Here is a 19866-nt window from a genome sequence, read left to right on the forward strand (position 1 = left end):
GGATACCATTTTCAGCTGACTGTCGCCTTCTCTTCCTCACCACCCACCTCCCCCCCCCCCCCCCCCCCCCCCCCAGCTGCTTCTTCGCTCTTCACTACTAACTGCAGCAGTACTGGTACACAGCCCAAGAAAACAAACTCAGCAAAGCTTGTTAGCTTGGGTTTTTCTCCCTTCCTCATCTTTGCCATTGATGCAACCAATTAGTGACGCACACCTCCCTCTACACCAGTGCATGTCAAATGGGGAGCAAAACCAGTTTGGCAGAAAGCTGAATTTCATTCTTAATTATGGCCTATGGGAATAGAAATTTAGACCACCTTCTTTTTTTCAGTTCACAGAATTCCCACAGTGTTGTCAATTTAGAAATATAAAAGGACAGATTATGGGCTTTATATTGGTACGCAAGTACTGCAGAACTGTCAACTGCTGAAGCAACAGGGCTCACCATCACCCTGGCCAAGAGCAAGACTTGTTTACAGGTAAAGTCATCACGCTGCGTATGCTCAAATCCATCTTAGAAGAGGGGTGACACAGCCCACAGCCTCCAATAATACCATGATGGAGTGGGAAGGATGATTCCCAGCATCCTCCGCATTCAGGTAGCTTGAGATTCAGCATTAACACATAGAAATTAATAGGGCAGCTCGGACTTGGGCTGTAAACATTCTCTCTAGCACTGAGCAGACATATCTGTGAGTGAATCCTTTTGAAAAAAAGTTTCTGAACAATGTTTTTAGTGGTTACAGTTGCACTAAAAGGGTTGCACAAAATCTGCAATTTCATAACTAGTACTAAAAAATAATTTGCTGTGACAGCTGAAGTCACGTGGAGGACAGGTATGTCAGCTCTGATAACTACTGCCCCAACTCTCTGAAAGCAGTTTCCTTTCAAGTTTGCTACACTTTATGCCAAGATCTTGGCCTGGCAGCCTTTAAAGTTCAACACCTACTTGTTTTAAGATCTCACTTTCTTCCAGTTGTTTTTCTCTAAGTGGCACATGATTTTTGTCTCGTTTTTCCCAAGAAGAAATATTTAAGTACCACTGAACTGTAGGTATAGTAGTCTTCAATTCATGTTCAGTTTCAGATTTGTTTTCAATTTCTGCAACACTCACAAAGCAGTATAATCCACAACAGTTTACATGTTAACTCATAGCTTCCCATTAAGTTTCATGTCAATTACTGAATTAAGCATGAATCACTACAGCATAATACATATTAGCAATGTCCTGTTGCTTTTATATCACAAACCATCTGAAAATTAAAGTGCAGCCTTCCCAAGCAGACAGGTCTGTAATCATGCCTTTGCTGCTCCAGTTACCTTAGGCCAGAAGCCTCGAGCTACCCCACTCAAGATGACACAGCTTCAGAAGGATGGGAAGGAACAGCCACATCCTAAAACATTTGAGCTACGCAGAAGGAATTAGCAACTAAGTGGCTGTTGTAAGCTGGACTGCTGCATCCCCATTATTTACTCCCATATCATCAAAAAGAAAGCTCCAAATCAGCCCGTCAAATGGGTCAACTAAAATAAACTTACAACACCATTGAACTCAAGCCAGTAGACTTTTGCATGAGGCCCAAATTCAAGTCACGGCAAAGCAAAACTTAAGTTTAGCTAACACTTGTGTATCTAAACTCTAAAGACAAGGAAATATTTTCAAAGTTACTTTGAAACATAACCTATTATTTACACACAGGTTTTGTAAGTAATACTGCCCACTGTGACATTCACACCAAAACATGAACATCTTCATTATCACACAGCTGTGAAAAAGTTCACATTCAACTGCAAAACAAGGCAACCTATTAAGGCCGGAGTGGTAAGGTACAACATATCAATAAGAATTTAATATTTAATTTTCTTTCTGTACATTAGTGCTCCTTTCAATTTTCTCCAACTAACACATCAGTTAAGGCCATGTATTAGTTCATTCAAGCTATCACACCAACACTTGACGCCAGTTTGATTTACAGCACCAGTTGTATTTACAGCAGCTGGGGTTTTGCCCAAGGTCTGTTCTATGCATGGAATTACAGAAATCAAGAATGACACCAGTTTAAGAGATAGTACGTGATTTTATTATGTGAGGTGAGGGGCTATAGGATGTAAGGAGCAAGTCTTAATGACATTACGCATGACTTATTTTGCTCTTTACTAACTAGTTCTATTTGACGAACAAGATGTCATTGTTGCTGTCATCATTCAGAAACCCCTTTATCATTTTATGAAGCTGAAGAAGACAATACCAAAACCTGAAGCAGCTAAAATTAGAACAGAAATATACTTGAACAAAAAAAACCAAGGAGCTAGAACAAAATTTCAGCCAGGCCACTAAGCTGACACTCCGCAGACTTTGAGTAACATACATATTCTCTAATTAAAATTCTCACCAGCATTGTTTTAAGCTATTACTTATAAAGAATTGGTTCCTAGATGGGAAATGTACAAACATTACACTGATGAACTTACAAAATACAGGTTTTTGCAAAGACATTCTATTTATGTAACAAATATTTTCAAAATCTACTCTGTTGTGACATGGAAGAAATAGCCCGTAAGAAACAACAAATTAACCTCTTACCACAAAACCACTAGTCTCTAAGAAAGCGGAGAACAGGACAGCTTATCTATCAAGACAGACTGATAGACATGTTTGTATCTCACTTCTGAAGAATAACAATCAGAATTCTTCAATACCAAGAAAAGCATTACTCCACAGATTGGCCAAGTAAGTGGTTACTTGCTCCCATTTTTGGGGTCAAGCTTCAGACAAAAAAGTTACATACTATGTTTTTCATATGTCCTCTTTCCACACCTTACTGTGGTCTAAGAAAGTAACTTTTAAAGATGAAACTGAAAGGAATCCAAAGTGCTAGTACCAAGTTACTTCAGGTTTTTCTGCATAAAAATGACTGTATTATACAATTTTAAGAACACTTACACCGATGTTGTGAAGGCAGCTAAGTCAGCTTTCACCTTGGTTATGTGCCAAGCCTCCTTCAATGAATGTTTCACATAGCAGTTTCTCTGCAGTAGTTGATTCAAAGCCCTTCTCTCACAGACAGACCGATGATTACTTTGCAAATAAAGTTAAATAGCTTTAGGGGGAGCTGCCTCCTGTGTCCTTGAGGTCTTTTGAGATTATGACCTCTTGGTCTGTCCTTTGAACTTGCCTCCTTGATTAATAAGCGCTCTTGTGAGGTGGAAGGGATGGGTCTACTGCTAGCAGACATTGCTGACGCCACCTCACCAAGAGAGTGCCGGCTTGCTGCAAAGAAACGACTGTTCAGGAGGCAACGCTTCGTTAACGAAATAGCCCATGATGAGCACGCAAAGCTAGCGCTAGAAATCACCAAAACCTCCTAGTTTCTGCCCACTGTCCTTCAGACATTCAAGAATAAACGGCCCATCAGGAAACGGGGACCGAGCAACAGGAGAAAACGCCCACACTGCGACCCTTACGAGCGCCATGAGTATGCCTGCCGCGGCCCTCAGGGCCCTACTCGGCCACCCTTCAGTGAGCGCCCCGCTCGGTTCCGAGGCGGGCCCCAGCGCTTCGTTCGCCCCGCTCCTACGCGGCGGGAGGCACGCGGGGCCAGCCCACGGGACACAAGCCCGCCCATCACACGGCTGGGGAGGAAAAAGGCCGGGCCCCGCCGCGGGTGCCGCGCCGCCGCGCCCTCCGCGCCCTCCGGGCCTGCCTCCGGGACGCGCTCACTGACCGCTTCCGCCCCAGGGCCGCGCGCCGCCGTGACGCACTTCCTGCCGCCCGCCCCTTTCCCTGCGCGCCACCAGCAGCCGACCAGCGGCCGCTCGGCACCGCCCCGGCTCCTCCCAGCGTGCCCCGCGCCGCTCCGCCCCCCGCCCCCGCTGAAAGCCGGACCGGAGGCGCCGCGCCGCCATTTTGTTGTTAACGCTGCTAGAGGTTTGGGCCGCAGCGGTTGGCGCGACCGGTGGAGCCGCCCACGGCGGCGGCAGCAGCGCCGGACGCTTTTTAAAGGGCTTTTTAATCTGTCTGGGGCCTCTGTGCCCCGGCCCTGTTTTAACACGCTATGTCTGGAGAGGGAGCCGCTGGCGACCAGGTGAGCAGGAGGAGGCAGAGGTCGTAGGCCGCTCCCTGAGGGGGGGAGTGAGGGCTAGGATCGCTGCGGTGGGGCGGGGCGCGGCCTGGGGCCGCCGAGTGGCGGCCGCGCTGTGCAGGCCTCGGCGGGGCAGAGCGTATGGCACAGCCGGTGGACCCGGCCGCCGCCCGCAGCTGCCGCTGTGCTGGCTGCCGTGCCGCACCGGGGGCTTGAGGGGAGCGCAGCCCCTGCCCCTTCTTTCGGCCTTGCCGGCTTCCTCGGCGGCGCGGCCGGCGGAGGGCTCCCCTCCCCCCCGCACACACCCATTTTGAGGAACTCGCGCTTATTTCGTCAGCGGGCGGCTGCGCGGGGGGGAAGGCGGGGGCGCCGCCAGCCTCCACCCGCGGTAAAACCGGTAACGCTGGGAAAACTGGGCCTCTCTCAACCTCCGCGAGTATGGTAAGCAAACTTTAATTCAGGTGGAGGTGGACAATAGACGCTCCAGTGAGTTTCGCTTTCCTGATCGGTGTTCATGGTCATTGAGTACACGCAGTCTGGAAGAAAATTGAAACCTGGATAAGCTATTTGCACTGTTCTGTAAAGTAAGCGTTTGGTGAACATGCGTGTTTAACGCGTAAGGCTGTGTGCCTCTTTAAGAATACCGTTTTTCTCTAGAATAAGTCATTATTAAAACACTTTTAAATTAGAAACAGTAAAAATACGCTTATTTAATAAAGAGTCTTCTTTGTGTTACAACATTCTTGCTGTTGGAGGAGAGATATAACTGCTGTTTCAGTTAGGCTTGTTTTTTTTAATATGCTGAATTATTTATCATAATTTCTTATTTTCTAGGCAGGTGCTGTCAGTGGCATTTGTCATCTTTTTAAATTTGGTATTACCATGAAGTATCTCCTACTTAGTGGCAGAATTTTTCTAGATAGGCCTTAACATTTAATGCTATGTTTAAAATCAGTATTAATTGGAGGGGTGGGGATGAAAGTTCCTGACAGAGGGAGGGGTGATCAATAGCACTGTGGTATGCCTTAGTGGCCAGTGTAGCCTATAAAAGTACTTAAAATAAAGCTGATTCTTTAGTGCTCCCTTAAGAAGTTTTTCTTTATAGAATGCCCATCTCTTTACAAAACAGGTTATGTTTCTCTGTCTGGGCCTGTACTCTGAAACAGTGGCCTGTAAACTCTTTGCAGGATCACCAGTTCCGGGGGGGGGGGGGGAGTAGGAAGGACAAGTGCTCAGAATATAAACTACTACATTTCTGTCTGATTAGGAAAATACCCTATGAATTACTTCCCTATATGCTCAAAGCTGGTCAGGTTAAGCATGAGATTCTTAAGAAAGGGTTATTGCACTGCAGGGTAGATGGCTACAAAGAAGTAAGAATATTACAATAAAATTTTAATAATCCTGGTGTACAGTATGTTTCACATTTAAGCTACCCACTCCAGTGTTTTTTTTAAATTACATTGATGTTTAATTGCATAATTAAACTGTTGGTTCAAGTAGTGTGTGTGTTTCTGTAGCTTGTAATACATTAGTATTTTAAAAAGAAAAACAGTACTTTTTTTAGTACTTTTTTAGTAAAAAAAAAGATTTTATTTTATTTTGCAAGGGAGAATTTAATATGCAGAAGGTTGAGTTACTGTCTGTATACTGAAGTAGAAGCTATTCTAGGAAGCAACAGCTTTAATTACTGCAATGATTATCACAGGATTTTAGCATTCAAAAAACTGAAAATAGTTTTTTGCATCCTATGTAAAGTATGTAGCATAACATCTGGCTTGGATTTTGGGGTTTTGATCCATGTTAATGTTCATCCTTTTTGCCCATTTTGATTACTGTTTTCACATTGGATGCACTTTAAATAAAAAGAAATAACTCACATATAGGTTGGGTTAAATTATTTTGTTTTACTACTCCGTCCCCTTTATGAAGGCCTCTGGATTTTGGTTTCCTGTAAGTCCCTAATTTTGTTATGGTCAGTTAACTTCCTTCCATCAATTCTACTCAGTTTCAGTAACTTGTCCTCTAGAAATCTTTTTCTTACCCTGGCAGACTTCAGTTTCTTACTCCTAATGCTAAGATAGGCCATAATTTGATATCAGTGTCTTTGGCAATAATGTCATGAAGTTTTTAGCACCATGGGCTACGACTTACCCAGTTGAATAGTGAGGTAGGTGTACCTTAAGTAAGTGTTGATGCCACTCTGGCTGTGGTCTTACAGAGCATGATGAACCTTTAAATTCCCTGTGTCTCTGTAGAAGAAGGAACAACAGAGCGTTGTGATTGGGGCAGTTGTGCCTTGCTCCCTTCCCCACGTTGCAGCTGCTATATGATCTAGTCCTATCTGAAGGGCTCTCACTTTGCGTGCACAATATCCTTATGGCTATAAATGGTCCTTTCTGTAGGAAGCTGAAGTTAGGCAGAGGTTGGATGGCATCTGGCTTTCCTATTTCAGGTTTCATCTGTTTCCATGACCAGCTTCTTGAGTTTTTGGGTGACATTTTCATTGGCAGTCACACAGATAAGTATAAAGGGGTGACTGTGCAATTAATTTACATCTATGGTGTGCATAAGATGTATATGATAGTGTATGGTGTAGATGTTAAAGATCTTGGGCAAGTCAGAGTTGTTACCTCTGACATACAGGGGCATCTGCATCTTGCTTCCGAGATCTTAGGTTTTGTAGGGGAGTTGCAAAAGCAGCCAGGTGAGTAACAAATGGCCGTGCTGTCTCCAGCAAGTAATAGGGTGGGAAGGAAGAACGGGATGGAATGTTTGGTGTAGGGAGTGTGGGAGAGTAAAGGTAAGGTTAAAGACCCAGCTGGGGTTCAGGAGGCTTTATTGTACCAGGTGCAGTGCAATTGGAATGTGGCTTTACAGCCTGTAGACTGAGCTTAGCTCCAGGCATTGTTAGGCTACTTTACTGTGTAGATCAGGAGCCTAAGTTACATTATGTAGGTTGTCTCCTCCTCATGTCGTTATTGTGGAACAGACTGGGGCAGGGAGGGCAAAGAAATGTCCTGTAGCCACTGCTATTGCAGCGTATTTTAAATTCTTGCACTGTGTTAACTATGTTGGACCCAAATTACTTTCTGCAGAACCAGTTGAATGCTGTCAGGACTTAAAATCTGTTAAGGCCCTGCCAGACTCCTGGCCAGGTCTACATGACGCTTTAACAAACTATAATTTCAAAGGTAGTTTTTTGGAATACCAGGCACTTAGCCCTGTCTATATCATAGAAATCCACGTTTGTAGACTGAAAGGCTGCATCTGCTCCTGTTTCCCAGAAAGTCCCCTGACAAGTTCTTCCCAGTCTTCTTCGTGTGTGAAGGCTACAGAGCGTACATGGTTGTACCTATGTATGTCTACATTTTTCTAGACCTTAATGTAGACATCTTGTTTCATTTCAATCGTGTGGTGGTTTCATGAACTCTCTAACAAGACCTAAATTTTTAGTGGTGTTAGCCTCTTTCTAACATAGGAGGGCCACTGTTCTTTTCTATGTAATAAATATTTATTTGCCAGGCATCAATTTCAGCTGAAGACTCAATGCAGTGTTTACCCCTGCATTTGTTGCCTTCTAATCTATTAAGGCTAGAACATGCATTTCACGTTTCCTGTAACTGTCTCTAAGATATGTACACCAGTCTGTGATGCATGTTACTTTACATGAATATGAATCTGGTCCAAAACTGAGCTGTGGAAAAAAAGATGTCTGTATTGTCTCTGTGACTATAGAAAAGACATCTAAAGCATTCTGTTCTGACTTCTTACTAGTACTTTTGTTCCTTCGTACTCCTTCCTCTCATTCATGCCTTGTCTAATACAGTACATCATGGAAGTTTCTGAATTCTAAATGCAATATTAAATGTTATTGTAGCTAACTTTAGCTTAATGTTTTAAAAATAGATGTCATTGAACACAATACTGAAAGCAGAGGTTTATTCTTGCAGGATTATGTGGGTTTAACATTTCAGGAGGAGTCATTTGCAAGAACTCTAAGAGCATATTGTTTTATATGATATATAGTAATGGGTTTACCGTCACTGTTTACTGTAAGAACAGGTTGTGAACACAAGGACTGGTAAAGACTTGAGTTAGTAATGTGGTTGGTTTTTCAAATTCTTATGCAATTGTAAATAATGTCTATTTTAGCTGCATTTCCAGGGTCAGTAAGTTCCAGGTATACCAAGAAGTTAAAGCAGAAAATGTCTGATTGCTAACTTTGGAAAATAGTCTCATGAGAAAAGGATGGTAATTGTTACTAATATAAAACTCTTGATTTGTTCAGAGATAAAACAGCCCAGATTGGGGGTGGGGGAGTACTTAAAAAAGTATCCGTTCTTAATTATTTAAGCTGAATATGCTGGGTTATGCCTGTTAATAGCGACCCAATCTGCATGGTAGAATAGAGGCAGGCAAGGCATTAAAAACAGATTTAAGAAAGGGCAAAGACTGGTAAGTTGTGACTACTTTAGTGAAGGGATGTATTACTGAAGAAAGGATTTTTAAACTTGTTCTGTGCACATACAGCTGTAACTAAACTTGAAGAAAAAAACCATAGGCAAGATAAACCTGTAAAATAACTGAGCCGGACAACTAGTAATGCTTCTTAAATTGCATGTTAATATATTTGAAGTTATATTTATTAGATCTGTTACAGTCCAGGCTATACTAAACTGTGCAACAGCTAGCCAAAACCTCCAAACAGTAGCTTTTATCTTCATGCATGTAAACCTCCTTTTGGATGTTCAATCAATTTGACTGAACTAGCTGCTAAAATTTCTGCCTATGTACAACAGCCTATACATCTTATTTGTAGAATCATTTCATAATTAGTGGTAGTTTTTAAAGCATCTTAAATTGGCCACTTCACAGGTAGAACAGCTGTTTAAGTATTTCGTTTTCACTGCAGTTTTGTGGAAACAGGTGGATGCTTTAAGCAGTTGGATTCATTAGGTGGTGCACAGTTGAAGTGTTAGGTTAGGTATTTTCTGATGCTCTTCGGAGTCATGAGGGTTCATTCTCAGAGGCCTGAGGAAATTGTTAACTGTTGCTTTCAACAGTAGGGTATAAACCAAGAATTTTTCTTTGCAAGTTGTTGATATCTTTTAGTAAATATTAAAAGTCAGTTTTGTTTCTTCTGATCTTGTTCCCCCAGACACCCTTTATGAATTCAAATTTGGATTTTGTACAGTTTATGTATTTTGCAGGAAGGAACTCCAAGACTTCTCGTCAGATAATTTGGTTTTGGGTCTTTTCAAATTTTGTAAACTGTGGTCATAAAGATCATTTTACATTTTTAGTATGTGAAACTGAAAAATCCCTTGCTGTTTATCTGTATAAATAATAAAAAGGAAGCTGTGAATCAGACTAAGTGGTAGTAATAGATACTTGTGGACATGGAAACTTAAGTGCTAAAATAATTCTATGACTTTCAGAAGGTTGTTTGTGCAGGTAGGAGCCTGATTATGTGGGAGGTATACTGAACACAGTTATCAAAAGCAGAGGGACAAAGTATTTTTCCAGTTTGTATACAATTCTTTACAGCATTTTTTCTTTCAGGCATTCAAGTAAAATTAAAAGCCAGTATCTGACTAGATGCAACTAGCTGATCTAAGCAGGACTGCTGAAGTCCTGTACAGTTTTGCTTCCTTTATTTTGCATTGCATCTGGTCCTGAAATCAAGGAGTTAAACCATTAGAAAGTTGATCACTTTTCTAATAGGATTATTTTTCTGCTGATTTAACCCCCTGAACTGGCTTTTTACAGGATGAGATTAATTCAAGTGCCTCTGTTAAACAGGGAGAGACTGAAAATGCTTATCTAGGGGTAGGATCATAGCAGTGAACAAACACGCAAAAATTAAGTATTCAGTCTTGGATGTTGGCTGTTGTGCAAGCAGTACAATGAAAAATAGATAATCAAAAGCTGTATACCCTTGAACTGTGATAACAGCAGATCTAAGCACAGAGTGCAGTTAACATCCAGTTTGTAAAACTGGAGTCAAATGTCTTTGTTCATTGTTGAACTAGGTTGTAAGTCATGTTCCTTGTTGCCTTTCACTGTATGCTTGCAGTAGATGTTAGTCTCCACAGGTTTGATCTTTGCTCACATGCCTAGTTCTATCAAAACCATCCAGACTGGAGATCTTAAGTGTTGATTTCCTCAATATATTAGGAGTGATTATTTGTGTAGGTACAAGGTCATGAGGCCTTATTTTCACTCGGATGGAGCCAGGACACTCGCTTACCTGCAGTGCAGTGTGCCTCTGAAATGTGGGATGGCCTTTATCCATCCTGGAGATGGATAGGGCCGGGAGAGGGAGTGCTCACTGGCCTGAAGTTGACTTTCCTTACATATGGCATAAGGTACAAGCAATTTCAAGCAGTTCAGTTTAAACCCCTAATCATATAGTTATTTTCAATACTGTAGAGCTCCTTTTTTTGTTTTCTTATATCGCTGCATGGAGAACTTCTATCTGCTGCTGTTAAGTGAATATTTGCTGACTTAGGAATTTATTTTTTCCCAATAAAAGAATGAACATTATATTACACTTCTTACACAGATTAGGAGTCCTGTATCAAGCATAAGATAACATAATCATAGCAATCCTACAGTAATTATGTTACCAGCATCTGTGTTTTTCACCAGCTTAATTTATTTCAGCCTTTCTGAGTTTATTGCCCTATATCTGCATAGATGATAATCTGGTTCCTGGAAGCCTTAACTGTTTCACTGCAGTGTCAGCTGAGTTTTGTATGTCACATGGGAAGGTTTGAGATAATACAACTGAGCTGTGGTTCAGTGGCCCACTTTTCCTGTTTGAAAGTTGCTATGGACAGAGCAGGACCCTGTGCTTTAACAAATGCTTCAGTAGTTGTTGTGGGCTGGGTTGTTTTTTTATTGTAGCTGACATTAATAGTACTCCTGATAGGCATTTCTATAAAATAAACAATAATACATGCTTGATTATTTGAGACAAGTAGATTTTGCTGAGAAGGACTATAATGAGAAGCAATGCTAATTTTATAATATAATAAACTAAATTTTTAGTTTTATTTTTTAATTTAATTTGTTGTGGGACTTGATACTTGCCTTCCAAGCTACATTGCTTTGCACTGAGCAATTAATGTTAAGAATGACTTGAAAACTGAATTGAAAAGAATAATGGTCTTTAAACTCCTATAAAGCCCCTTCTACTGATTTTTTTTTTTTTCCTTACGCGCATGGCTGCTAAAGTCTTCTAAGGGATATGCCTTGAATTATGTCCTGCTAGTAGGACAGATGCAAGAACCGGTAGCACTGAAAAATAGTCAAAAGTACGGCAGGTTTTCAATTATCAAGTTGAATTGCAATATATAACATAAGCAACTGTTGTATAGTAGTGCATTTGCAGAGGTTGACAAAAGCAAAGGGGTAGGGCACTCCTTACAATAAAGCTAATGTTCCTAAGTAACTTAGGCTTACTGCATTTGCTAGCCCCAGCTTTTTCTTTTCTTTAAGTCACTGTTTTGCACAGTACTGGCTTCTTAGCTTTGTATATGTCGCTGCAAAATGGTCTGCTGGTAAAATCCATTAGTAATACCTTGGATCTGTATTCTTGGAATGTTTGCTTTCCTTCAGGAGTGATGTGCACTAGTGATGCTTACTAACTTTACTAGAAGTCATTCTAGTTACCTTCTGTTTCCCTTTTTAAGTGTGTGACAGCACCTTTGATAGAGAGGAGTATCAGTTCTTCTGTCCTGGTTGCTGTCTTTTTCGTCTTCAGAGCTATGTATTGACCTAGATCTAATATTAAGAATTAAAATAATCTTTTAGTAATTAACAGGGTTTTTTTAGAATTTCCTGTACAGTAAATCAGGCACACTCACTACACAATACAGGAAGTGTGTATTCTAACAGTAATTATGTAGTTAAGTTGTAAATTTCACAAGAAAGGTCTTGTAGTAATAACTTACAGGTTATTATTCTTATATCTTAGGAAGGCAAGACGATTTGAGCTAACAACTGCCTGAAAAATGAGTCAAGTTGGCAAGTTAGTAAATAAGCTGGTTGGAGTGCAGGTCAGAAAAATATTTAATCCTTAATAGAAAACTTCATATCATTTAGGGTTGTAACACGCATGTATTTTAAGGCTCGTTTGTATGTGTTCATCAGACTGTAATAAAAATAAAATACTGTTTGGTCAAGGTCTGTAATAGAAAAATAGGTTTGAATTTACTTTTTCCATCTTGAAAGTTTCAGTTTGGTAAAACTGTTCAAAATTCATAATGCAATAAATTTTCTGGCAAACTCAAATTTGTTCTAGTGTTTTAGAAACATTTAGTCAGTTTAGTCTAGCTGGATCACCAAATAGGTAGAGCTTGCCCCAGTAAGATAATGCACTCTTACCGCAACAACTTGTTTTCCAGATAAAGTTACAATTTATTAATCCAGGCATGAAAAATGAGATCTGTAATGTTAAGTTGTCAGAATGTTGTTTGTTTGTCTCTGTAGCTGGGACAGAAGTTCTCAAACTCTACTTGTGATCTCTTATGTTTTCTTTTTAATTTTTCTAGGCTGCCGAGTATGTCCCAGAAAAAGTGAAGAAAGCTGAAAAGAAACTAGAAGAAAATCCATATGACCTTGACGCTTGGAGCATTCTCATTCGAGAGGCACAGGTTTAGTGACATAGGATTACGTTTCCTTATCTATGGTCCACTCGCACTATTTGGTTCTGGAGTAAAATCAGCATATTCATTTACATAAATCATAATATTGTAAATGCTGTTTTGATTTTCAATTTTTAGAATCAACCTATAGACAAAGCACGGAAGACCTATGAACGCCTTGTTGCCCAGTTCCCCAGTTCTGGCAGATTCTGGAAACTGTACATTGAAGCAGAGGTTAATATTTTTACATTTTTTCTTATATAAGTTTTAATAGGAGTTTAAGTTTAGACTTTCATAAGCATAAATAAGATAGGCACATAATATCTAGGGGAAAGGGGATTTTAAATATGCCTTGCCTTTATTTTGTAAAATAGGTGCAAAGGAGTGATTAAAATGAATTCTAAAGTACTGGGTCTTTTATGAGTTGATGATTGTTGCATTATGGAATTGCAACAACATTAAAACCGTTTCAATGGTATTGGAGTGCTTTAGCCTTTTATTTACTTGTCGTGTCAATTTATTGCCTCCCGTGTCATTTATTTAGAGGACTTTTTTTTTATTATTTATACATACAAACTTACTTGAATGACTTCCTGTGAATGTTTGGATCTCTTAATTTTTTTTGCTTTCTTAGGGAATTGTTTCTGTGAACAGTGTTTTCAGGGAGGGTGTGGGATGGAAGCTGATTTCTGGAATGAAAATGCTGGGAAAATCCATTAGCGCAACTCATTAGCTTGTAAAAATCCCAAGAAAATTGTGATTGTTTACATAACTATAAAACTTCCCACTAAGTGCATTGATCATTTAACAGTCTTTAATGACGTGTTATGAAATGCACTGTATAATCTGAGGGGTTTTGTTTTCTTTTTATTTTCTGTAGCTGATAATACTAATACACATGCTTTTTGTGGGCATCTTTTAGCTGCACATTTTTCTTGAGAGGCAGATCTACATGCTGAACTACAGGGGTGGGGACCTGTATTCTGTAGGTGATAAATGACATATCTGATTTTTTTCCTTTTATATGAAAACTGCTAAGCAGTAATCTGAGTGGCAGAACTGCATTGTATAGGTACCATGTCTTATTGTACATTAAATTATATACCCAAATGTTTTGGCAGTAAATTTTGAAGATAATTAAATAAAATCAGGATCACAGGAATCTAACAGAATTTTTTAAATTGAAGTTTATTGTAAGATGTTATAGTTCAAAATAGTGTAAACTAAATATAATATTATATAACTAAATCATAGAATTTTCACTATTTTGTTTCCAGTAGTTTGTAGTAATAGTTAGAATGTCAGTTACTGGACATGGGAGATTGTAAATGCACCAACACGTATAGATGTGTATTTTTCCTTTTGGGACGCTACAGCCAAATCCATTAGCCTCTTGCACCCTGCAATATTTCCTACAAGATGCAGTCTTTAGACTCTAATCTAGTTTGATTATATTGTTACCTGATTTCTGTGCTACTTTAAAACATTTAGCTTATGTCTCAAACTTAAGAGCCGAATTAGACCACCTCAGAAAGCCTTTTACTATATTGTAGGTCTTATAACAGAAAGTACTGTTAACGTTGTAAAGCTTCTTGTCTTGAACCATGTTCAGAAATGAATTGTCAGTCATTACCTCTCTTAAATGATTCCTTTAATTTATAATCTAGTAGTATTTAGAAACATAACAGAGACAAAGCTTAAAACAGTGTAGGTTATAAATTTTTACATGCTGCTTCAAGGAAGGAAGATCAGCTTCTACCCAACAGGTATGGTAACCAGGTAACACAAGGTAAATTTGAGAAGGGAAGAATTGGCATAAAGATCACTAGTTCACGTTTGTGTGTGTCTGCCTATAACTACACTTCAAATGTAAAAGACATAGAATGTAAGATTGTATTATTCAAAACAATGATAAAACTTGTAGAGTTCTGGTAGAGGTTACACTTGAAAGGGGTCATATTTGAAAGAAATGTAAGAGATTACATTTTAGAAATTTATCTTTCATCTTAACAAGGAGGTTTTTAAAATCCCAGTTATAACTTAAATTTTCAGTTTTTCTTTCTTGGTTCTAGTAACTTCTCTCAAAACTCGCATAGTGACAGATATAACTGAAAAGCAATGTGCTTATCTGTGCCTTTTTTTAGTATATTATAACCATTTATAGCTATAAGCTGACATAACCTATTTCCAAATTCCTCTCTAAAAAAATATATTCACACAATTGGGCACTGTTGTCAGTGTTGTTTTAAGTTACATATTATATGTACAGTCCCATCTGAGAGTAAATTCAAAACAAAATGTTCTTTTTAACAGTGTGGTTGAATATAAATTAAGATTTCAATTAATTTTTGAAGGCTACCTGAGATACAGGGATTGTTTTTGAGGCAGCTTTTATTGCAGCCTTAAGATGTATGAATATAAGGAAGGTATTTTCTAAAAGCTTTTTTCCTTGGAAATTGTAGTAGTCTCCTCCTGCTACAAAGTTCCTCTTAGGTAGTTCAGAAGGGTAGATCTTTCCAGCCTTGACTTGGGAAAGTAAACCTGTGGTAAATCTTTGTTTAGCATTGCTTTTGATTCACTGCCTCACTACTTAAATCTGAAAATTGCTAAATCTTCAGTCATCTGTAAGCTGCATTTTTCCTGATGTCAAAACAAGCATGTCTCTTTCCTCTGTAACATGGTAATGTTTCTTCTTTGCATCACAGAAAGACAAAAAGGGAGAGGAAAGTGGGGGTGGTTTTCTAGCAGGTTGTCTTTCACTAGAGAATTTAGTCCTCTTAACACCATAAATCTGAGCTGAATATCATTACATAGTGGTGGTCTATTGGAAGATGAGCTAGGGTGAGGGTTAGGACTATGGCTTTCTAGAAAAAGGAATTAGCCCTTTAACAGCTGTATTCTTTATAAAATTGTTAGAAATCTTTACATTTCTCTTTGCCTGACTTGAGGAATGTGTTCTTTTTAGTCACTTCCAATCTTCAAGTAGAAATCATTGGTTATAATGTATATGAACAAAAACTGTTTCCCTGCATATGCCAGTGCATTTTGTAATGCAGAGCTTTTAAGTGCAGACCTTACTGCTCTGATTACCTCTTGTTTTTATGACAGTGTTTGTTCAGCTCACTGACTTTTCCTTTTTGTGTATGACGTTGTTCCCTAGTGGAATACAGTGTAAAGCAGTGCTCAGCACTTAGTATATCATCTAACTTACTGCTGTTGATATGCAGACTGTGCTGAAGTAACTGAATTCTTCACATTTCTGTTTTATATGCCAAGCACTGATTTATATGCTCAGATCTGTCATTGCTGGTTTGGTAGTCAGTAGAATGTGGAGATAAACTGGGAAGAGCATGCTTTGACAGTTTGTTAATGGGAACTCAACTATTAAAGTTTGAATTGGTCAAAAACTTTTGATTCTCACACTGGTTCTTATTTCTTCCAATGTTCAAAGAAGCAGTTGCAGGACATAGAAATAATAGAATTGAGTAAAAAACTCCCAGCTCACCACGTTTTATGAGTCATAGCATTTGAATGTGTAAGACTTGGAGAAGAGTGTTTCGTTTATTGAATTTGACAGACTGTAGTCTTTTTGAAACTATTTTAGCAAGTAAAATAGTTAACCTTTCTGCATCTACTAAAATTCAGGAAGTGCTACAGTAATGCCACTGTTCTTACTCAGACTCATTTACTGTAGTTGCTTAAAGCACAGTTTTCTCTTGATACCTTTCCCATAAAAATCTACTTCCAGAAGATTTGAATCAATTCACATGTCAGTGCCTTTTCACAGTTTTAAAAGGGAGCGTGTAAGTCTCAGTCCCACATGTGCCTTAATGTTAAATTCATAGATCACATGATCTGGATTCTAGCCTGCTGTGCTGATTTGCTGTGTCTTCTTGGGTAAGTTATTTAACCTGTTTTGCCATTATTAAAACGGATACCTACCTACCTCACAGGGTTGTTGTGAGGCTAGCTTTAGTGATTTTGGCACCTGTCTAAAAGGTGCTACAGAAATGTAAAAATAAATTCTGATGTAATACCCTATGATCCCATAGGCCCAGCTGTCTATTACTATTTCCTTTGTCTCTTTGACTGTTCGCACCATCTTTTAGATACAGAAAGACTTCATAATGCGTTTCGTGCACTTGAAAGAACTTTTACTTTACCAGTGTTGTAAATATTTCAGTAGTTCTGAAGCAAGCCTTTGAAGCTGTCACCTTTTTCTCTGCTAGTTTCCTTTGAGAAATCACCAGCTTGAAAGTCCTCTTAGGCACATTTGTGAAACTATGCTCATGTATTTGCAACACTTTTTAACAATCTAAAGAATTTTTAGTTTCAGTTGCTCTGAGTGAAAACTTTGATCTGTAATTGTCCTGAATATTTCAGGCCAGTTCACACCACACCTTTTTACCTTTTTTGTTGCAGAGTATATTGCATTATATCCTGGTCACTTTGAATGGTTGTTAGTAGAGGTTGAAAGGTTGCCATAATTAAAGATTTAAAAATTATAAGCACAAGACAGTTGTGACAAATACCCCAAGTCTAGAAACAATAAATACAAAGCTAGTAACATGCATGTAAAGTGTTTGGCTGTTAATATGTATTTTTCATCTTGCAAATCTGCAAGAAAGACTCCTGTGTTATTGCTTGTTCTAAAGAAATGAAACTAGATATATTTGTTCAGGTAACTTCTATTTGATATGAACACTTTGAATTTTAGATGTCTTGGTAACAAACCAGATGCTGTATGAGGATTCAGAGGGTGGGACCAAAGCGTAGGGTTGATTGTTTTGCATTTCATCATATGCAATACATCAGTATCTTTAATTCATGTAATTCACACTGGTGTGGATACTAGTCAGAATGTATCATTTAACATACCTGTATATGAAAAATGTAAATAAAACCATTTAGAAAAATGATTGTTTTTGTTTAAAATGTTTGTGTTTCTTCAAAGCATTTTCTTCCCCTGTTTTACTTTAATCTGGTTCTGAGTTCAGAAAAAAAGTTATACGTACCACCAAAATTCTTCTGCTTGGGGAACAATGGGAACTGACTCCTGTCAGGGTGAAGTTGGAGTGAGCAGAAGTCAAAGTAGAATAGACTTCTTGGCTGAGATTGCTTAGTGGTGGTTTCAACTGAAAATACTGTATATATCACTAGCTGATCTTTGTTAATTTCTTAATGGAAGGCATACCCATTATATAATCCATGCCCTGGACCAGGCTAGTCTACCACATCTTCATAGTAAACTTCTGCTTTTGAGAGACTGCCGTACAGGTGCTCTGTACAAACATCCATATTACACATTCTTGACTATCTCAGTCTAAGATTTTTAATCTTTTTTGCAACTGTATTATTTATGATCTTTTCTTATTCATGTGTGGACTTGTTCCATTCCTGTTAATAAATGTTGTTCTGTCTGTGTGATTATTGTAGACTCGCACTAGAAAGTGAATGCAACTTCTTTCCTATCTTTTCTACTCAACATGTAAATGCAGGCATGTACATCTTGCATAGTTACCATGGCCTACAAGTTGTATAATACCAGAAATTTAACCACATAACTGACATTTGTAGTTTGAGAAGATGCGTGGTGCTACAGTAGTGGGTTTCTTAATAATTGTTTTCTGTATTTCATCATTAAAAATATCATGGGGAAGTGTTAGGAATTTTAATTTTTGAAGTGGAAGTGATGCCTAATGAAGAGATTACTATGAACCCTCTTCTATAGTGTGTTGCTGTTTTCACATGAATAAACATGAACTGTTTCCTGTTCTGTTGTATTCTTTCCTGGTGGGGTGACAGAAACATCCCTATTAGAAGTGTTAGTTTATAATACAAAGCTCTTGTTCACAACACTTTTCAAGTCTCACTTTCAAATGTAACAAGGACAGTGAATTTTTTTCTCATGGTGTGGTTTCTTTTGTTGAAGTCATTTGCGGATCCTTCTATTGATGTTTTGAGGGGGGAATATGTGTGTTAGGTCAGGCACAAACTTGAGCTTTTTTCTCATGTCTGAACCCAAAAGAACCAGAAGTAAAAATACAGCGCTTTCTTGTGTACACTGTGGTACAGATTGGTTATCTTCATCTGCGTGGGTGAGGGAACTGTAATCGTCATTTCTCGTTCATTTCTACATCTCTTCCAGCTTCCAGTTGTCAGCTGGTTGAGTTACCTGATGCTCTTTGTTACGATTTTTGAGAAGCCAGATGGCTGAGAGAACACTTTCTGTTAAAATTTATCTATTAGTGTTACTACACATAATAATGCTTGACTTTATTTGCTGCGGAATCTCTTTGCAGACTATGAAAAGGCTTTGAGTCACTGCTGTGATGAAGTACAGTGGCTTCTCTTGGCTAGAAACTCTGTGAAGGCAAGCCATTCATTCTGGCCTCCTCTGTTCTGTTAGTACAAACATTCTTCGTTTAAGAGTGTGCATTGGTTTTTTTTTCCCCTTGTTAGCGTATGCTTTTTCTTACTGATGGCTTCTGTGTGACAGGCGCTTTACATCCAGTAACAATTTTGGACTTCTGCAATGAAGTGCTGTGTACATAATACCATAAGCTTTGGCACTTTTCCTTTCTTACATAAAACAATTCAGAAGTGGGAAGAAATATGCATTGGTGCATAACTGTACCATTGCACAGGCGGCATTCACGCTTCTTGTGGCAAGTTGTATACGTGCAGTTAACTACACATGAGAAGATCTTGTGGTGATCTGAACCTGATCCGTATTGGGGTTTAACTAGTTTGGTAGTGACAAATAATCGTAGTGTAGAAGCATGGGAGCATTCTCAGAGTTCATTGGAACTGCGGCACCAGAAATGTCTCATTTTAAGAATAGGCATTGTAAGTAGAAAAACATTCTTTTTAAATTTATGGACAGTTTTCCATAGTACTGCTATAGAGTGGGGTCCTGTTGCATCTTGAGACAAGACTGTTTAATAGAACTCAACTTCTAACCTGAAGTGTAAACATTGAAGTCTGGTTCTGGGTCTGTTCCCTTAGAAGCGGATTGTACTATGCCATGTGATAGGGTCTCTGTATTAATCATAATTTTCACAAGTTCCAGTAAACACACAGTGTGGATCTGTTGGTAACCAAAGGTCTTGTAAACTGACTGCTGGACT

The 19866-nt window shown here is 38.9% G+C and overlaps 2 protein-coding genes across 3 annotated transcripts in view; one reads left to right on the plus strand and one right to left on the minus strand.

Moving 5' to 3' along the window:
- HIPK3 (homeodomain interacting protein kinase 3) overlaps window positions 1–3675 on the minus strand; it is a 113631-nt gene extending 109956 nt beyond the window's left edge. The window contains exon 1 of the mRNA XM_040609562.1: window positions 2945–3675. The gene's annotated coding sequence lies outside the window, so the exon portion shown is untranslated. The remainder of the gene's footprint in view (window positions 1–2944) is intronic.
- A 178-nt stretch (window positions 3676–3853) lies between these two features.
- The window catches only part of CSTF3 (cleavage stimulation factor subunit 3), a 50754-nt gene continuing 34741 nt past the window's right edge, over window positions 3854–19866 (plus strand). The window contains exons 1-4 of one of the 2 annotated variants that reach the window (XM_040608635.1): window positions 3854–4085; window positions 12067–12148; window positions 12644–12745; window positions 12875–12970. In XM_040608635.1, coding sequence (XP_040464569.1) covers window positions 12104–12148; window positions 12644–12745; window positions 12875–12970 — 243 coding nt within the window. In that variant the 5' untranslated portion in view covers window positions 3854–4085; window positions 12067–12103. The remainder of the gene's footprint in view (window positions 4086–12066; window positions 12149–12643; window positions 12746–12874; window positions 12971–19866) is intronic. The other variant, XM_040608636.1, reaches the window with a different exon arrangement.

This window comes from Falco naumanni, chromosome 10 (genome assembly GCF_017639655.2).
Source record: "Falco naumanni isolate bFalNau1 chromosome 10, bFalNau1.pat, whole genome shotgun sequence".
Classification (NCBI taxonomy): Eukaryota; Metazoa; Chordata; class Aves; order Falconiformes; family Falconidae; genus Falco; species Falco naumanni.